The sequence below is a fragment of the Artemia franciscana genome, chromosome 21 (genome assembly GCF_032884065.1).
Source record: "Artemia franciscana chromosome 21, ASM3288406v1, whole genome shotgun sequence".
Classification (NCBI taxonomy): Eukaryota; Metazoa; Arthropoda; class Branchiopoda; order Anostraca; family Artemiidae; genus Artemia; species Artemia franciscana.
In genome coordinates this window covers 17,223,700-17,241,029 of record NC_088883.1, presented here as the reverse complement: position 1 = coordinate 17,241,029, position 17,330 = coordinate 17,223,700, and the positions used below count along the sequence as shown (strand labels likewise).

General features: G+C 36.1%; 1 protein-coding gene across 2 annotated transcripts in view; it reads left to right on the top strand.

Moving 5' to 3' along the window:
* Positions 1-17,330, top strand: part of LOC136040879 (pumilio homolog 2-like) — a 199,080-nt gene that overhangs the window by 164,890 nt on the left and 16,860 nt on the right. For both annotated transcript variants that reach the window (XM_065725279.1, XM_065725280.1), the window contains 3 exons: positions 10,851-11,148; positions 12,147-12,396; positions 13,632-13,859. In XM_065725279.1, the coding sequence (XP_065581351.1) occupies positions 10,851-11,148; positions 12,147-12,396; positions 13,632-13,859 (776 nt within the window). The remainder of the gene's footprint in view (positions 1-10,850; positions 11,149-12,146; positions 12,397-13,631; positions 13,860-17,330) is intronic.

The window sequence follows — 17,330 nt, the reverse complement described above, 5'->3', positions numbered from 1 at the left end:
AAAAAAGGCTGTTCCAAAATGCACCTAAGAACATTTTTCTCGTATCCAGTACATAAGACAACACCCAAAGATACTCGATTTTTTTTATTTATTATTATTATTAGATGATTAGCAGATTAAAATGAAACTAACAATAAATCTTGATCAAAACTTATTTCAATTTTCATTTGGTCTTGTATTCGTAACCAATAAAAATTAATTGAGCTTAATCAAGGAGTGCTAATTCCATTTTATAGACAGCTAACTGCGCATATATGCATGTCATGATTGAGAAAAATGTGAAGCTTTAAAAAAAAGCTCTCAAAGTTTTACGAAGCCAACAACTAATTCATTCTTATCCTTTAGTTTGAAATGGCACCGACAAATTGAGCATTGGTTAATTTCGAAAATTTCCATTAGCAATACAACAAGAACCAGCATGCTTTCATATTATGCACTTAGTCTGTTAGCTAAGACGAGGTGTATTTGCTGTGTAGGATTTTTTTTTTTTTGTATTGTTGAAAAACAACCCCCCCGCCCCACATTTTCGTGAATTAATGCCATTATTCAGGGTTAGTTTGGTTTAATGGTTGGCATTTTAGAGGTTATGGTGCCTTAAAATCGCTTTGTAAGCCTCAGCGCCAGTTGACAGTCACAAAGACAAAGAACCCATTAGCAAAATCTCACAGAGAATGAGATTGTCAATAAAAGCAGTTAGCACCGCAGGGAACTCCCAAAGCTGCCAAATTGCTCGAGTGTTTTTTATTTGATCTGATTATTAGCATTTTTGTAGCAGGTATGGTAGAACATTTTTAGGGACTCCCCTTTCATGAACTTCAAAAAGAAAATTCTACTCCTTTTAATCGAAAAACCCAAATTCACACTTTCTGATGATGGAAGTTTCATAAAACTAAATATCTTTATCTACGGCACAAAACAGTAAAAGTTGCATGGGTTTTCTTCGATTTTTGGGAAAATGGGTGGTGGCTTTTAGTTTTCTGTCGTTTATTCGGATTCCTTATCCAAGCACTAGAACTTATGGCAAAACTGTCCTGTCAATTCTACATAGTTTGGCAATGCAAACTAAAAAAGTTGATAGTGGACGAGATAGGGTGGTCCTCCTTTTAATCAGTTAAGAAAAATAAGCTAGCCTAGATTAATAAATATACTAAATACTATGGGTATTTAAATACTAAAATACTAAAGGATTATGCATTCAGTTAAAAGAAGATAGCCACTTAAAGCTTGTAATGTGTCAATCGTATTCTTTATTTGACATAAAAAAAACAAACTATATAAGTATTCACCCGTAACAGGGCGGTCTGGAGGTATCGCTCTCCACCAATGGAGTGTACTAAAATATATTACAACGAACAGGTTTCACATTATGGAGGTGACCTCGTAATTGGAACAAGGTACTTTTAGGGCATGACTGACTGAGATCAAAGGAAAAATCTTGCCTTTTTATGGTGTTGTGTGAAACAGCAGTTAGCTATTTGGAAAGGGAAAACATGGCTTTTTGTTATAAAAACTAAATTATTGTAATTTTGGTTTGATTTTGACTGGATATTAAATTTTATTTATTTATATTTTTGCATTTAGTGCTAACACTTCTAGAGAGATAACTTGTTTTAAAAAAGAAAGTGTGTGCGCAATGAGACTTACAGAAACGAATCCTACTAAATCGATTGTTTACATTTTTTTATTAGATTTTATTGTAAACAAATTACTGTGATTCTTAGCTAGAGGTCTATCTAAGTATTCCCCCAAAAGGAACTAACATCACTAATTAAAATATTAACAACCTTTAATAGAACTAGACACACAATGATGATTAATTACAAAATGAGGAAAAATGTGCCATCAAAACTAATTTGTTTTCCAGACCCAAGTAGACTGATACGAAAATAGACTTAGGAACATTATCCATCCGAAAACAAAATAAGCGAACGGCAGTGTTTTTTTTTTTCAATCATAATATGAAAAAAACTTCGTTTTCTTAAAAAGTTAAAGAGGCTGCGTCCCAAAGTCGAACCCTAAAACGTACTGGAATTAGAAGAGGCAGTTGGGGGGCTGCCGCCCCCCCCAAACCCCCAGCTTTTAAAGACTCTTTTGTACAGGTTTATTTTTTTGTGGGGGGACTTCATTGTTACTAATTACTAGTTTCGGCGCAATGGTTCTCCTGTCCTCTTGTGTTTAACATTTTTCTAAGTTATTCCATTATTCATTCATTTCAATTTTTTGTTAATTAAAAGAGGGCCTTTCCGAAGCCAAGAGCGGGGGGTTAGCAAAAAAACAAAAAACCTGTACAAAAGAGTCTTTAAAAGCTGGGGGTTTGGGGGGCGGCAGCCCCCCAACTGCCTCTTCTAATTCCAGTACGTTTTAAGGTTCGACTTTGGGACGCAGCCTCTTTAACTCTTTAAGAAAACGAAGTTTTTTTCATATTATTTCTGTACGTTTTTCTACAATCCATGGTGGATGTAATTTAATAATTCCTGTACTCCTCGTACAGGAATTAGGAGAGGAACTTGTGTGGCTGCCGCTCCCCCCCCCCGCTTTTAAATCATTGTATAAAATAGAAAAAAAAATAGATAGAATGACCGAAATGTTTCTTTTGCTCATAAGAAGCCAATATTCTGTTATCTCTCTATTGATAAGCTGTCCAGGTGTTATCAAAATTTTTTTGATGTTGTGAAAAACAACCGCCCGTAAGGGACTTGAACCCTTGACCAGAGGATTGAAAGTCCCACGCTCTACCGACTGAGCTAATCACTGCATGTGTGTAAATATAACTTCTCAATAACTTTTAAAAATTTCAAATTAACATGGGCTCTTATGGAGAGAAATGCGTTAATTAAGTAGCTAATGCGTGGTTTCTGGAAAACAGGGAAGGAGTTATCGGATCGAGCTGAAATTTCGCATATAAGTTCCTGGGCCCTAGGGGACCTTAACTTGTGAATTTCAGCCCGATCGGACAATGTTAAAAGGGGGGGGTGCGGTTGGGGGGTCGAAACTTTGGGGGGTTAAGATTTTCCTACGAAACTTTCAAGGGCACTTACTCGGAGAATTCCGCATCGAATGAGTCTTCGTACACCCAGATCCGATGTCGGCTGTGACCTGTAGGCGTCGAGAAAAAAAAGAAAATGAATTTTAAGTGGCTATGCGTGGTTTCTGGAAAACAGGGAAGGAGTTATCGGATCGAGCTGAAATTTCGCGGATAAGCTCCTGGGCCCTAGGGGACCTTAACTTGTGAATTTCAGCCCGATCGGACAACGTTAAAGGGGGGCTGGGGTTTACGAGTCGAAACTTTCGGCCAGATTTTCCCCATGAAGGAAAAGTTGGAGGGGGATGAAATTTGGCAGGTTTCTTAGTTGGAGCTCGGGCTACGAAATGCATCCCTCCCCATCCCTCTGCGACCACTGGAACCGAAGATCGCTTAACATTATCGTGTGTCGCCTCTTTATAGAGGCACGAGTGTGCCTCCTTGATATCTGGTGATTAGTGCTTTATAATCAAAACCAACTAGTGTTCTCTTTGAAACGTCATCACTGTTTGTTTTGTGGACTTTGTCAAATAGCTTCTGAGCGGTTCGAATAATTCAGTTGGTAATATTAAACCTGCTTTTCAATATTTGTATTACCTGAAACCCCGGTTAGATGCTATATTTTTCAGTGTGATATAGGAAAAATTTTGCACTCATGCCATCTATAAATACAAATTAGGCTTCAAGGCATAATATTTATAATGGAAGATAACTTGTCTAAAATACTCCATTTTCTGAGAAAAAAGACGTCGCTTGTTTGAATATTAAGTCATTCAGGGGTTTCTATCGTTCACAATTAATCGAACTTGTTATTTTGTATAGTGAATAACTTAAATTGGGGTTTTGGTTATTCATTAAACCTTAGTGTTGATAAAAATAATTCTAAAATAAAGTGCAGAAAAGTAAGGCTTTCACATTGACTATCGTCTAAAAGGTCCTTTATTCAGACCATCTACAAATTTGAATCAAGGCTAAAGCTCATCAATTTTTGCTCTTTTTATGGCACTTGTATTTACCAAGTAAATACCAAGTCAATTCGAAGAAATTAGAAATATGAGGTATTCTTAACTTACGAACGGCTTATCGGATCTTAATGAAATTTTATACTTAGAAGGATCTCGTGTCTTAGGGCTCTTTTTTAAATCCCGACTGTATCCCGTGACATTGGGGGGAGTTGGATGGGAAAACCGGAAATCTTGGACGTTTGAAACGTTTAGAGTGGAGGGATCGTAAAGAAACTTAGTGGGAAGATGCTCTTGGCTCTTCTGACCTCGTCACAAGTGCCGTATGAGCTCATGGCTCTTCTTTAAGCCATAAAAATAAATAAATTCTGCAAAGTTCATAAATGTAATTTATAGCACAATTTACAACTAGCTGCGATTCTCATCCCATTGTAATTTATCAGAAATTGTCACTAATATATATGGTCTTTGTGAAAGTTTTTGGTGTGTTTTGTTTCTATAGTCTTGCTGTTTTAACGTTTCAACGCAAGAGGACAATTATTCTTTCATTCCATATCTGAAATTAAGCATTATCCATCTGCTGAATTTTGTTGTTAGAATCTTCTCTGCATTTTTTTTTCTCTTTTTTTTAGATTTAAAATATGTTTAAATAAGCTAAAACATGGAAAAATAGGAAATTTAACGAGTTTTTAAACAAGCTTAGACGATCCTCTAAGAAAAAGCCACTATGACATCATAATTTTGGCTTTATGAATGGTTAGATGTGAAACTAATGAATCCAATGATATAAGTATCTTGTCCTTTTGATGCATGTAACAGATGTAGGCTTGTCATAAAACCGTATTTTTTAGCAGGGTACGTATACTTCAGTGAAACAAAAAAGTGGAAATTTTCATTACACATTAAATTATTTCCTATCTGATACATCAGGCCAAAAGAAAAAGTCGCTTGTTCTTTGCTCATTTGATTGGATGCGTACTAGTAACACATTACGGTAAAAACCGGATTTTAGATTATAAAAGTGACCTAATAACTGGAGTATACGGGACAAAAAGTAATTGAGGTACTATCGGCTCTTCTTATCTATTTTTATAATATCTTTCATAATAAAAATAATTTCAAGTATTGAATTTAATTATTATCTGCTGTCATTGTTTTTAGAGCGTTGTACCGCCTAAAAGAATATCTTCACTATTGCTTTTTTGCAAATTTTTAAAAACTTGCATCTCGCATTAACGATCTTTCGCATTAACGGTTCTTCAACCCAATGAAAACTTGTTTATATAGACATAGATAAAACCAATAGAGTACATTGCATTTTCTTTTCTCATTCAGTCAGTTCTGTACATTATTCCTTTATTATTTTTCAAATGGGTACATACTACTACTTGAAATGAACAGAAACTGGTTTTTAAGATCTGGGGTGCTGCTACTTTCTGCAGCATTCCTCGTAGATGTAGATAATGCAGCCAGTAGGCTGCATTATTATATAGATAGTTAAGTGTATTTTAAAGCTAAATATGCTGCTATGAACACAGTACAATAACAAACGAAAAACGCAAATAACCTAAACTTTGATCAGCGATCATCATAAAACGCTTAAACTAAACACTGTATTAACCTAATGCTAGTGCTTAATACCTAACAAAAAGATCCTTGAAAAGAACGCTTATCACTCGGAAAAAGACATAAATAAAACATTACATTTACTTTATACTGAGATGTTTTTTTCTTTATTTATTTTTTTTTTTTATTTAACAAAATTTCCGGATACCTTGCAACTCTGCAAATAAACTGAGGCGACCTACTATTTAAGACACCTGGAAGTATCAACTCATTATTTCCGAATTTCCCTTCCCTTATCGTAGATAGCCCCAGGCACCGGCTTAAGCAATGCACTAAATAATCCTCTTTAATTCTGCAAAGCGGACAAGTGTATCTGTCTTCATTGGAACATCTTTCTTGAGAATATTTTACAAATCTTGCACTAATTGGCAGGCAGTTAGCCCTGAGCTGCATCCACAACGTCAAATATCTAGCTGGTAAATTCAGCTTAAAGTAGAACTCCTGCCCATAAACCACCTTAACATCCTTATGAAACTTTAATGTTTCTGATTTGTTTTATCTCCTCACTCCATTTTTGAATCATTTGATTCTTTAGTACTATCTTAATCTCATTCTCCAATTTACATTTATATCCGTTGGTCCTCTTAACTTCATTCCAAACAAAGGAAAACCCTGTTTTGTCTAAAATGTCTTTTATTTTCAGTGGTCCTTGATCCTTTTTTTTTTCCTGCGAGAATAAATCTTCATAAGCTGCCTTAAGCAACCTGTCGCTCGGTAACTCGACGACTCTCAACCAAAATTTAACCATTGAGTCTAGTCTGTAATTTATTAGAGGTCATATACCTGGATCGCCTTTTAAAAACTGGGAATAAGTTGTTCTATGTAGCCCAAACAATCTCTTAAAATACCCTAATTGAATACTCTCTATCTGAGCCGCTCTCTTGTACCCCCAAATCTGCTCCACAATGTAGAATGGGCATTATTCTTGATAAAAAGACCCTTTTATGTAACGACAAATTCTTTATTCCCATTACATTATTCTGGAAAATTGTAAACATTGCTGCTCTTCCACGGTTTAACGTTTCCTTTATATAAGAATTCCATCTTCCATTACTTTCAAAAATATAACCAAGATAATTAATTTTATCCATAACTTGTATCTCTTACCCCTGAAACCAAATTTTACATTCACATTTATCATTCCTCTTGTTAAATATGATCACTTTTGATTTCTGAACATTTAACTGCAGGCACTTCATCTTTAGGTAATCATCTGTTAAATCCAGGAGCCCGATTCGGATACATCCGAATAATAATTAAATCCGATATATATCCCGATATATATATATATATATATATATATATATATATATATATATATATATATATATATATATATATATATATATATAAAGGGTTTTTGAAAAAGAACCCTGGATTTGAATCTACTATAAATTGAATTTATTTTTTGAAAAAGCCCACAAAACACCATATTCTTCACCAGATGTTGAGGTTACACGTGAAACAGAATATCGAGCATACAACTCCTCATGTTAGTCCTTCAAATTCTCGTTCTGTCCAGGGAATTAATCATCACTCGCTCACACATTTCCCCATCAACTTCGTTGTGAGCCCGTTGAATTTCTTGCTTGGGTTGTAACAAATTACAGGGTTATTTTTTGTAAACTCGTGACTTAGTGTACTCCTATAAGAAAAAGTCACGAGATTTCAGGTCACATGGTCGTGGTGGATAGTTTTGGTCTCGTAACAAGATTAGGCTGTCTTGGAACTTCTCACGCAACAGAGTGATTGTGTCTTGGGAAGTGTGGCAAGTTGCACTGTCTTGTTGGAACCAGAAATTTTCGATGTTCGTTTGATCAAACCAGGGCCAAAGAAAACTAGTAAGTTTCACCCGATAACGAACTCCATTCGCCGTAACAGCTCTTCCTTGGTCATCTTAAAAAATAATCGATTAAACCCCTATTCCAAATTGCACGCCAAACCGTATCTCTGGTTTTTGCTTTCTTCTGTTGACCGTAATTTTTTTTTTTCAAATTTCTTGATCAGTACGAGCCGTGGATTCATTTAGGGTAATATTGTTGCTCCTAAATCGTATCAGGTTTTCGAACGGTTTCTGCTAAACTCCACAATTTTTGTAATGAGTTTTCACGATCAACACTCGTTGTTCCGTACAGTATTTTTCCATGACTATACACCCCAAATATTAAGTTGGAAAACAAAATCACAGCATCAAAACGTACCTCAAGGATCAGTGATAAAAAAAAATATGAAAACACAATGTTGCCAACATCAAAAATAAAATAATAAGCTTTTCAAATCGGGCTTTCTTATTTAAACACTCTGATTTTTGGTAAAGAGCTAACTAAAATTGCCAACTAGGGTGGTTAGTAGCCAGGGGCGTAATTTTCTATGGAGCAGGCCCAGACCTAGATTTTTCATACACCCCTCCCAGCTGAAGTTTAGTTTCTTCAAAAATTTTGTCAAATCAAGACAAGGCTGCTTAATTCAAGCATCCACAGAAACGGGTCAGGTTTCTTTTAGTAAATCTTCACCCTTAGGGTACTATATCATTTATCAGTTTTTATAGTTTTTTTCACTTGATTTGGGAAATCTGGCTCCAACTGTGCCCACCCCCCTCCCGCCCCTCAGGATTTTTACGAAATAGTATTTCTGGTGGTGGCTTGCTTAGGTGCTCATGCAAGGCCCCCATACAGCCCCCGTTCACACATAAAATTCCTTTCTTTGTTCCAATAGTTATCGCCAAGCATCTTGTTCTACAGTCGACACTTCTGTGAAAGTCTGCCTATTAGAAAAGCTACTTTTGTCTCTATATTTATCCTTACTAAGCAGATGCCTTCTCAGTCATACATGCTTAGGCATGGCACTCTAATTGATCTGTATTTGACTGGCGCTTTAAGAGCTTCTTTAAATTTCAGTAAGCGGTTTAATTTTAAATTTAGTTTTTTCGTTCTTTTTTTTAAGATCACGAATTGATTTTTTCCTGCCAGAAACTATAGAACAAGTTAAAGCTCAAAATTGAATAAACATTTTTTGTTATGCCATATACAGCTTACTACGGATATCCCCCCCGCTGTGCCGTATTACAATATTATGCCAAGTAATTATCAAGTAATTAAACAGTTGGAATTTTCTTGTTCAAAGAGTATAACTCTTTCCAAATAAAGGTATTAGATTGACATTAAGCCTTAAGCAGGATTGACAAAAAATCTGCTAGATTAATTGCGCACCTTTGTAATGTGTGCAAACCGGTTTCACATTATGCAAGTGGCCTATTGACCGGGACACTTCACTTGAACTGCTGAGAATGTTTTGCATTTTCCATTTTCCATCTCTCCCTGAATGTGTCTTGTATGAACAAATAGACTGTGAAACGTTGTTTTTTACCTGTTTCATTAGTATTTTAGCTGACTCGAAAAATAATAGTAAATGAATAGACTCCGCCATGCATAGATCCTGTCTTGCGAGTAGCTTTCCTTAAGCCGTAGCCAATATCTCTGTACCGTGGGGCCAATGGTTTGAATTGCTAGTTCTCTAGATCACTGGTCTAAGGGTCTTGAATTGAATGAGTTAAATGGGAAACTTTGTTGCTTATTCCTTAAAATTATATTATCTAAAAAGATTCAAGTTCGTAGTAAAGACAATAAAAAAATGCTGATTTGAAAAAGAACGGTATATCCTATCTTTTTTCGGCCATATCATATAGCATAGATTTTCTTAGAGCCTTAAAGTATGGCTCATTTGTTCGCAAAATGAAAGTTCTTGGTCTCTAAATGGACATGATTTGTGCGGTCCTAAGGACGAGGGTCTTTTATTCTGCAACTAGCCCATTTAAAGCTAGGGTTAATAAATAAATATTAATTAAAATGTGAACATGTCACACCTTGTTGAAAATAGCGTCATGCAAAGATTTTTAGTTTATATGACTGGATCGTCCGTAATAGGCCTCTCATCGAAGTTGTCTTAGGTATATCTGAAGTCGCTGATTACAAATCTAAGGCTAATAATGCAATATATATCTTACGTATTTCCACAAATAATGTATGACTTTTCTTTAGTTAAATACACAGAACTTGTGCAACAACTACCGCTAATGCTCAAGTCATGACTTCTTTACAGCAATATTTTTTAAGACTGCGCTGGTTAAGCCTGACAATACGAGAAAACATGGCAAAACAAGGTATTTTAATCCCAGTGCAAACAAAAGAAGCTATTTTAATCCCAGTGAAAACAAAAGAAGGTAAATGCAAGTATTTCAGCCGAGACCACCACTTAGCTGTCCTCAGTGTAAAAAAAAAAGAAACGAAAAACGTCAGAAAAAAAAATTAAAGAGTAGAATTGCTTTCCAATTGAACTTTAAAAAGGTAATAGAAAATAAAATAATGGCTGATCAGACGTTCATTTGAGAAATATAAACCTAAAAGTTATATTCTATTATGCGAAGTTCATCTACGAAACTGATTCGTTTTGTCTCGTTTCTTTTCTTTGCCTGTTGCAGTTTCTGTCTATTTTAGGTTTTATTATTTTAATTTGGAGTACGTCTGCGCTTCTTCGGTTAGACATTTTTCATAAGCTAATTTGTACTTATTTTAGGTCTAACTTTATTTTGTATCCGTCATGAAAAGACGAATACCAAGTCAAGTTCTGAGAAATGAACATTTCAGGACGGAGAGGGGGGGTTTCCCGTGAATTCCTAACTCCTTGGGCTGTGATATCTTGGACATTCTCCGTCCCCGAAAGATAAGGTTATACCGTACCTTCTCTCCCATGTTCCTTATTAAATAATGTTAATAAAAAAAAAAAAAAATGAAAAAAAAAACGTTACTCTTTTTAGATCAAAATGCAAACTTAACAGATTCTTCAATCAGGTCCATTAAACCTTGTGCAAAGTTCAAGCCAGAAGTTGTTCCGGAACGGGACTAGAAAGTAACGGTCTATTTGAGCAGAATGGCTATTGGTTGTGCAACACAAGCAACTCGGTTGTTGCTATACAGGTTACCAGTAAGCGTGACATACGGCTGACTGTGTCACAAAACATTCTTTGTTCTGATACACCAGCTTATCTACACTTATCTATTTGTGAAAACCTTTTTCCTATCCAGAGATTTATCTTCTGGAGGTATTCCAAATGTATCTCTGTAAGGATGAAACGAAATGGGGACCTGTCGGTATTCATTCTAGTATACTACTGAGTTTCAATGAAAAGAAAACGAAACAAATGAAGTCTTGTCTTCGTTTTTAATAGGCATCATTTATTTTAGGTACAGTAACTGCGTCACCAGGTCCATTAGGTGGACTGTCTGGCTCATTAACTCCACCCCCACTGGGTCTAAGCAACACTGTGACATCTGGTCTCCAGCTAGGGCTAGGACCAATTATACCTGGAACTAGGGTAATGTCTGCAGCCCCTGGCTCTGAAATGAAATACCGTAGCGGTGCACTTACCCCCAACGGAATGTTTAGCTCGGCCAACTTGTTTGGTCAGGGTGTGAAGACGCGAACAGCTAGCGGAGGAATGGACAAGGCTTCTGGAAGATCACGACTTCTTGAAGACTTTAGGTTTGTCTTGTCTTAATGTATTGTATTATCTTTGGAAAAGGGCTTTATGAGTGTTTACTGGCCTGATTTTATCGTGTAAAAATAACCAAACAAGTTTATTGTTATAGAAGGTGCAAAATATGACAGTAGTATTTAAAACTTGTGAAATATCGCCTTAAAATGCTCACCCTTCTCTCTCTCTCTCTCTCTCCTCTCTCTCTCTCTCTCTCTCTCTCTCTCTCTCTCTCTCTCTCTCTCTCTCTCTCTCTCTCCTCTCTCTCTCTCTCTCTTTCTCTCTCATCTCTCTCTTTCTCTCTCTTTCTCTCTCTTTCTCTCTCTTTCTCTCTCTCTCTCTCTCTCTCTCTCTCTCTCTCTCTCTCTCTCTCTCTCTCTCTCTCTCTCTCTCTCTCTCTCTCTCTCTCTCTCTCTCTCTCTCTCTCTCTCTCATCTCTCTCTCTCTCTCTCTCTCTCTTTTTTTTTTTTCTTTCTTTCTTTTTTTTTCTCTCTCTTTCTCTCTCTCTCTCTCTCTCTCTCTCTCTCTCTCTATATATATATATATATATATATATATATATATATATATATATATATTATTGATTCTTAAAAAAGTATATTTATGTTTGTATACATAGAAATACCGATTCTATCTCAATTTATAGTATTATGAAAAAGCATTCTCCCTCTCCCTCTATGTACAGGGTTGAATGTATTAATGTTTCACCCTGGGGTAGAATCGGATGTATCCATGAAACGATCAACAAAAGACGTCGCTTGTTCGGACATTAAGTTATTCAGTTATATCCTTGATTGATTTTGAGTATTTGACTGAACATTTGTTGATCATTGGTATTAATTATTGCTTGTAAATAAATCTTATTTGTCTTATTCTAAGATTTCACACTTAACACATTAAGTTAAAAGTAGTCTGATGCTTTCAAGTTCTTTAAAAAGAGAATTGCTGGCTTATTAAGCTTTATATAATTAAAATACATCTATTACCATATCCATTATATTTTCAGGAATAATAGATTTCCTAACCTGCAGCTGAGAGATTTAGCCAACCACGTAGTTGAATTCAGCCAAGATCAGCATGGTTCCCGGTTTATTCAACAGAAACTAGAGAGAGCTCCCCCTAATGAGAAACAGATGATTTTCAATGAAATAGTAGCAGCGGCTTACGCCTTAATGACTGATGTATTTGGCAATTATGTCATTCAGAAATTTTTTGAATTTGGTACTCCTGAACAAAAGATAGCCTTAGCTGGAAAGGTATTTGAAATGCTATTTATGTATCTTTCTCGTATGTATATTTCTTTGTACCGTCGATACGTATCTGTTATAACTAACCAGTACGACATGACAATGTCTCATTACCTGAGTCGTGTATATCTCGGGAGACGGTTTACCCTCAGTCAGTTAGTTTCTAACTTTGAAATTTAGTTTTACACCTGAAGGCAAGTGAGTATTGGGTACAGGTAAAAGAGATAGTATGCAGTCAGACGAATTTTTCGCATAGTCTGATGAGTGGGCCCTGCATGGACTCACGGCAGAGGATTCAGTTGAAAATTCGAAATAGTTTTCGATAAGTTGAAAATAGTGAGGGGGGCTTTAGAGTATTGTGTTTGTGGGAAGGGGTCAAATAGTTCGGTTTTTTTTTGTCGGTCATCCGACAGGTTCTTCGGCTAGCGTACATATGTAACTGAGTGCATTCCCCAGTTTGCCCCCTCCCCTATTCATCGTACGAAAATTCTCTGACGGCTTATTTACTTTGCCGAATGTATCCTTTTTCTGTCAGTGGTGTTAGAACTTTTAGGAGTTTTTTTTTGGGGGGGGGGGGTAAAGGACCTACGCCCCCTCCCGTTCCTCTCATCCATCCTAAGGGAAAAGTTTGTGTCTACTTCTGTATATAAGTATTTGTTAAGTGCGTATCAGTATCTTCAAAAAAGTTAACAATTGCATATTTATTAAAAGGATCAAAGCAAATAGAACAAAGCAAAATACAATTTACATTTCTGGGAATCAACTCAAGATCAGTAAATATTGAATCTATACATCCATTATAATTGGAAAGTGATTGGAGAAAAGCTAGCAGTCCACAACGGAACTAAAAGATTTTTTTTTTTTTTTTTTTTTTTTTTTTTTTTTTTTTTTTTTTTTTTTTTTTTTTTTTTTTTATATAGTATCATTTCTATGATAAGACGGGGGAGGGGGTCGAATTCGTCTCTTATACTTTTGAAAAGCTAAGTAAATACTCCCTGAGACCCCGCTGGTGTCTACAAGGTTTCATTTTTTATTTTTTAAATATCTTTTTTTGTAAAACGTTCTTCTAAAACTGGATATGATCCTACGGAGACCTTTACCGAAACATCTTCTCAATTTTGTTGTAAATTAGGTGAAATCGGTCCTCTTTTTTTGATCCTATTTTATTTCATTATTGGTTATATGTAGTTTGTGTTATGTAGGGTTGACCATAATGTGATTACAACACTTTCTCTCTTTATCAGCTCCGTGGTCATGTATTGGCTTTGGCTTTACAAATGTATGGATGTCGAGTAATCCAAAAAGCCTTGGAAAGCATAGGTACTGAACAGCAAAAGGAAATAGTTCGAGAGTTAGATGGGCACGTTCTCAAGTGTGTTAAGGATCAAAATGGAAATCACGTGGTTCAAAAGTGCATTGAATGTGTCGAACCTGGTGCACTACAGTTCGTTATTGATGCCTTCGAAGGACAGGTACTCAGTAAATATATAAATAGTAAATATATATATATATATATATATAAACGGTGATGAATAAAAACGGTGCTTTAAAACTTGAATTCTTTTAATTTTGGTGAAGTTCAATTTTGTGATTATGTTTTGCAATTAGCCATGCAAATAAGAATTTGAGGTCCATAACTTTGAATTTAGTTATAATTTGTGAGCTTCTCTACCACGGAGCCAACCAAAGTAGATATTTAGCAAATCAGAAAAATATTGAGCTTATTTTGAGCTGATCAGTTTTTTCGAACAGTTTCTAAAAAGGAGTGCTATACAGAATGTTTTTTGTAGGGCATGGAATGAAAGGCATTTTCAGTAAATTCTTTACTATTTTTAGACACTTACTCCATGTCTAATCAAAGCAAAATTTGTAGCCAATTTGTCATTGTTACGTATCTAAATGCAAATCCAAAACTCATTGACCTGAGAGCAGTGCTGTCACTTACTTGAAGTACTTTTACATGAAGTACTACTTAAGTAAAATTTTCCATTACTTGTACTTGTACTTCAGTAAAAACTCTAGGGTGTACTTATTACTTGATACTTAAGTAAGATTACGAAATACTTATTACTTCAGATACTTTTAATGTACTTGTTTTTCAAATACTTTACCTTTGACACGAAAATTTTGTGTGTGTGTGCTTCGGCAATGTACAAGAAAACATCACCTTTAGATTTAGAGCCAACTCAGATATAGCTTTTGTGTGTCTGTGCTTTGGCAATGTACAAGAAAACATCACCCTTTAGATTTAGAGTAAACTCAGATATACCTACATGCCCTATTTTTGTATATGAAATAAGGTATTTGTTTTTGACAAAAAAAATTATAGTATTATTAACACTTGGTTTAATTTTTGTTTAAAAGTTATATAACAAAGAAAATTGAAATTATTTCGCAGTTCACAGGTCGACAGTGAGCTAAAATCCCTTGTCTTGTGCTAAATGTTGCATACTATAGTCCGCTTGGGCTTATATTTCTACCATTAATGTTTAAGTTTTGTCATCTCGTCAACTGAACCAGATTTCTACCATTTCATCATCTTTAGGACCATATTATTGGTAAAACTACTGAAGCTATGAATCTTTGCCCATCTAAATGTTGTCTGCAATAAAAAAAGGTAAAGGGTACGGCATTAGACTTTACAGTCCGTACCGGCGGTGTTGATCTCCGTTTCTTGGCCCTTCAGCCAGGAAGTGCAATGGGAGGCTGGGGGCCAGCCATCCTGTGCTTTCGCACACCCTTCCTGTTTACCTTCTCCAGATTTCTCCAGGTACCCATTTAGAGCTGGGTCGACTATGGCTAAGCTTACAGAGTCACGCCACTGACCCCCGTCCCAAACTGAAGAATTGGGTACACTGGGATTCGAACCCGTGTCCTCTCAGATAAAGGATCCCGAATCCAGCGCACCAACCCACTCGGCCAGGTCGGCCTGCTAGGTAATTCTAGCAGGATCCAATGCAGTGGTATTTTGTCAAATTCGTTTCAGCAAATTCAGGTATTCAGACGAATCTGACTTCAGATTTGTCACTCCATTCATAAGTTATAGGCCCTACTAAATTAAAGGAAAACTCAACTTTATTAAGACTTGAGACCCTCTCCCTCTTGCCCTATTTGAGATAGGTTTTGCGATACCGGAACTCGATATGAGCCCTGATCTTAGGCATCTTCGGTCTAGTTTAGATTTGGATCCGTTACTCCATTTGCAAGTTATACTAAATTAAACAGAAAACTTAAATTTTTCAGGAATTAAAACCCACTCCTCCTTCTTATATTTAAGATAGGGTCTTTATCTCAAAACTTGATATGTGTCATGGTCTTAGGCCTCTTTGGTTCAATTCTCATTCAGATCCATCACTCCATTCGCAAGTTCCTCTGAATTAAACGAAAAACTGCTTTTAGCAGGTAAAGCCCTCTCCCCCCTGTTTTATTTGAGCTAGGGTTCTCATCTTTCAACTTGATGTATCTCATGATCCTTGGCACTAAATCTAAACATCAAAATTTTCATCCAAATCCAACCAACGTTTCTCCCCCTATACGTGATTACACAGACGGACGGACAGACAGACAGACGGACAGAGGGATTTTACAGCGTCTTAGGTAGCCATGTTGGCTAATTGGATCCAAAACAAGAAAAACAATGGCATATCATCATGCAGGTATCATCACCTATTTGGACAGTGGAAAATATCCATCAAGATAGGTTTTTGAGATCTGTCTGTCTGTCCGTCCGTCTGTGCAATCGAGTGTAGTGGATTTGTATTGAAATTGAACTATTTTGATTAAAATTGAGCTTAATTAGGGCGATGGGGCTTTAAGTGTTAAAAAAAAATTCGAGTTTTTCATTTAATTCACTGTAACTTGCATATGGAGATGAATTTCGATGAAAATTGAATAAAGATGTCTAAGAGTATGATATGCATTGAGTTCTGGGATGGAGACCCAAGCTTAATTAAAAGTTGAGTTTTTCACTCAATTCAGTGTAGCTTGCAAGAGGTTGATGGATCTCAGTGAATATTGAACCAAAGTAGCCTAAGACCGTAACAGGCATCAAGTTTTGAGATGAAACCCCTAGCTCAAATAGAACGAGGGAGAGGGGGTTTAAGTGCTGAAAAAAGTCAAGCTTTTGGTTTAATTTAGTATAACTTGTGAATGGAGCAACGGATCCAAATGAAAGCTAGACCAAAGATGACTAGGATCAGGGCTCATATCGAGCTCTGGTATCACAAGCCATATCTAAAATAGGGCGAGGGGGTTTCAAGTTTTAAGAAAGTCGAGTTTTCCTTCAGGTTAGTAGGGCCTATAACTACTTCTACCCATGGCTTATCCAAAGCCTGGAAATAACCCTTTTCCAAAATAAGTCATACTGAAGCCAACCTTCAACCAAATATTCCGTCCCAAGAGAAAAATTATTTTGTATGGTACTTGGTATTTACCAAGTGACATACAGTGATCGCAAATTCTGTAGGTCTGTCGGTCTGTCAGTTTCGGTCTTGCTAGTTTAGGCTTTTCCAGATTAGCTAGGACGACGAAATTTGGCAGGCGTATCAGGGTCCAGACCAGATTAAATTTGAACTGGTTGTTTCCCCGATTCGACTAAAAATTAGATCGGATCTTAATTAAATTTGATATTTAGATGGATATCATGTCTCAGAGCTCTTACTCTAAATTCCGACCGGATCAGGTGACATTCGAGGGGGAAACCTAAAATCTTGGAAAATTCTTAGAGTGGAGGGATCGGGATGAAACTTAGAGGGAAAAATAAGCACAAGTCCTAGATACTTGATTCACATAAACAGAACGAATTCACTCTCTTTTGGGGAGTTGGGGGGAAGGTTAATTCTAAAAAATCAGAAAAAATTAGGTATTTTTAACTTACGAAGGAGCGATCGGATCTCGAATTTCATCGGATGAAATTTCATATTAGAAGGACCTCGTAACTTAGA